At 38.4% G+C, this 3,108-nt stretch overlaps 1 protein-coding gene across 1 annotated transcript; it reads left to right on the top strand.

Annotated features, from left to right (window-relative positions):
- On the top strand, positions 1-1,182 carry LOC100254364 (calmodulin-like protein 5). Its single transcript, XM_002266323.5, has one exon. It carries the CDS (start codon positions 187-189, stop codon positions 829-831), a length of 645 nt encoding a protein of 214 aa, XP_002266359.1. The 5' UTR covers positions 1-186; the 3' UTR covers positions 832-1,182.
- Positions 1,183-3,108: the final 1,926 nt, after the last annotated feature.

The following is a 3,108-nucleotide window of genomic DNA, read 5'->3' as shown; positions in this document are numbered from 1 at the left end:
CCGCGTGATGAACAACAACAACAACAAAGAGACAGCTCTCAATTGAAAATTTCTGTATATATATGCAGATATGGATCCAATGCAGTTGTCTCTGTGAAGTTTTCTTTACAAAGCAGCCAATTTTCTCTCCTTGTTTCTCTCAATAGCGTACCATTTGGCCACATACTCCAATTCTTTCCCAACCAAATGCCAACCTTTTTGCATAGGATTTTCCTCCTATACAATCTTCTGAACTCTCTTGTTCTTTTCTTGGTGCCCAAGAAGCTCAGGATTTTCCTTCCAACTTCTTGGTTTCACCCCCACCAAACACAAGAAGCCAATCTTGTTGATTCCAAGACATCTAAAACACCCGGCAGGTCTCTAGTCTCGAGGAAGAGGATGGAGTCAGCGGAGATGAAGCGGGTGTTTCAGATGTTTGACAGAAATGGGGACGGGCGGATCACGAAGACGGAGCTGAATGACTCGTTGGAGAACTTGGGAATTTATATCCCGGACAAGGATTTGGCGCAGATGATTGAGAAGATTGATGTTAATGGAGATGGGTGTGTGGATATTGATGAGTTTAGGGCCTTGTATGAAAGTATAATGGAGGAGAAGGATGAGGATGAGGACATGAAGGAGGCTTTCAATGTGTTTGATCAAAATGGAGACGGGTTTATCACTGTGGATGAGTTGAAGTCGGTGTTGGGGTCTCTTGGGTTGAGGCATGGGAGGACTGTGGAGGACTGCAAGAGAATGATAATGAAGGTGGATGAAGATGGAGATGGGAAGGTGGATCTTAAGGAGTTCAAGCAAATGATGAGAGGGGGTGGTTTCAGTGCATTGAGTTAGAAGTTTTTTGAGGGTTTGATTGATGTAGTCATAGGTTTGTAAATACTCAAGCCAAGGCTCCAGTTTGGCTGATGGGGATGAGGAGGAGGAGGAGGAGGAGCCAGATGCAGGGCCAACGAGGGTGGGGGAACTTGGGGAAACCATTTGTTGTCAAAAATGGGGGGCTATACCTAATGTGTAATGTTTTTGGGTTTCATGTTTTCAACTTTCTAAGATAGGGTTTTGTAGTGGGTTTTATTGTTTCTGGATTTCCCCATTGTTAGGGATTGTGCTGTGTTATTCTGCTATAGATGATTAGGATGTTGATGATGATGATAAACCCAAGAACACAAAAGGAAGTGTTTTCTCAAACAGTTGTTTTCCATTTCATTTATTTTTTTGTCTGAAATAGAGGATATGATATGCTTAAAACATGTGATTTCAACAGATCAGTGGTCATTGTCACAAAGGCTTAACATTTATATTTTGTCAAAAGCTAGCCTTCTCCTTTTTCATTCTGCTCTGTTCTTTTGTTGAAGTCTCTTTCAAGTTCTACCTGAAAAAACCCATCATTAGCTGTTGCAGAAAGGGGAAAAAATATCAAAGCTAATCAGTTGCATTCATATAGGAGAAAAAATGAAGCAGATGTACCACTACTACTACCCAAAAATGACCCACTTAGCTGGCCAAGCATCAAATTACCAATGAACCCAACTCTCAAAAAGCTCTGGAGTCTTCAAAGAATATAACAAGAGTAAACATTACCAATGAAGGATGAAACATGGAGTCCAACTCTCTCTCTAAGTCCTCAATAAGATTTACCACCACATCATGTCTTTTGTTCATGCAAAGTACCTTCACAAGCTCCTCATGATATTGAAGACTTGGAGTTACTCCATTTCTTCCCTCATTTCCCTCAGGATTTCCATTGCAAAATCCGCCCTGTTGGCTCTGCAAAAGGCCAATAACCATAGTGTGGTATAGGATTTTTTCTTACCTTCCTCCTCGTTTGCAAGTCACTAAAGAAATTTAGAGAATCTGAGATTCTTTCCCTCTTTTGGTAACTCTGCAACATCAGAATTTCAGAACTCATATTTGGCAGAATTCCACTTTCTTCCCGAGCAACAAGGACCAGCTCCCTGGGCATCTTGTCCTACTCCCCCTCTGTCTGCAGTGAGCTGAGTTGTTCATTTTGGGCCCAAAGAGCTTTAAAACACAACTAACTTCTTCTATGTGAGATATTACAATTATAACTATGGAGACACAATGACCTTATTGTGTTTCATAGAATTGTGAAGCCAAACAAACAGACATCCCTCATGAGGCCAAACAAATCCTTATATTGGGGTCGATGATCAGCTTTGATATCATTTCTAATGATCCACTCACACTATCATCTGCCCATGGCACAAAAAGTCCTCATAACTTTTAAAACATATCTATAAGATTACAGAAGCCCCTACATGTATAGTATTAGAACTTTCTTTCCTATGTGAGATATCACGGCTAGCATTCATGGTGACCTTGTCCGGCAAAATCTCACTGCCCCCTCAAATGCCTATACAAAAAAGGTAACTTCTGTTTGCTTTGCAAGAACTCCAGGGCCCCCCATCAAGCCTCCCAGCCCGAACAAGCTACCTAATCCACACCCCATAAGCCTGCTCCACTGAAACCATCCCTTGGCCCCATCACGTACTTCTTGCTGGAGTTCACGTCAACTTCCTTCCCTCTCCATGATTAGCTGCGTCCATTCTGGGGAGAATTTATAGCTGGGTCTCTCACTGATGCTGCACTCGATGCCAGAATCCTTCTGGAAACAGAAAGGATGGGCCTTTTTTGGCTTGTTTAGTAAAATTAAGCGCTTGCTAGGGCAATAAACAAATTATATTTTTGGTAAATAATTTAAGAATTATTTACTTTATTCCACTCTTGAATTTTTATTTATTTTTTAAAACATTTTAATTAAAATTTGCTCAATTTTTATTTTTATTTTTAATGAATCAATCAATTTTATAGTTTTAATTATTTTTATATAGTTTTTATCACTCTTAAAATACAATATGGTATATAGATTCTTAATTTTCAATGTTTCAACAAATAAAATAAATATTTAAAAGGGAAAACTTAAAAATAACAATAATAATTTTTAAATTAATGCATTAAAAAATAATTAACTTTTTATCAACCAAGGATAAACATCATTTACAAATTCCACAATAAAAAAAATGGAAATTCATTCTTTATTATGTATGGATTAATTATTAGAAATTAGAATAGGAAGAATAGGATGCACAAAAC

The sequence above is a fragment of the Vitis vinifera genome, chromosome 5 (genome assembly GCF_030704535.1).
Source record: "Vitis vinifera cultivar Pinot Noir 40024 chromosome 5, ASM3070453v1".
Taxonomy (NCBI): Eukaryota; Viridiplantae; Streptophyta; class Magnoliopsida; order Vitales; family Vitaceae; genus Vitis; species Vitis vinifera.
The sequence above is the reverse complement of the archived record's forward strand: the minus strand, read 5'-3'. Positions and strand labels throughout refer to the sequence as shown.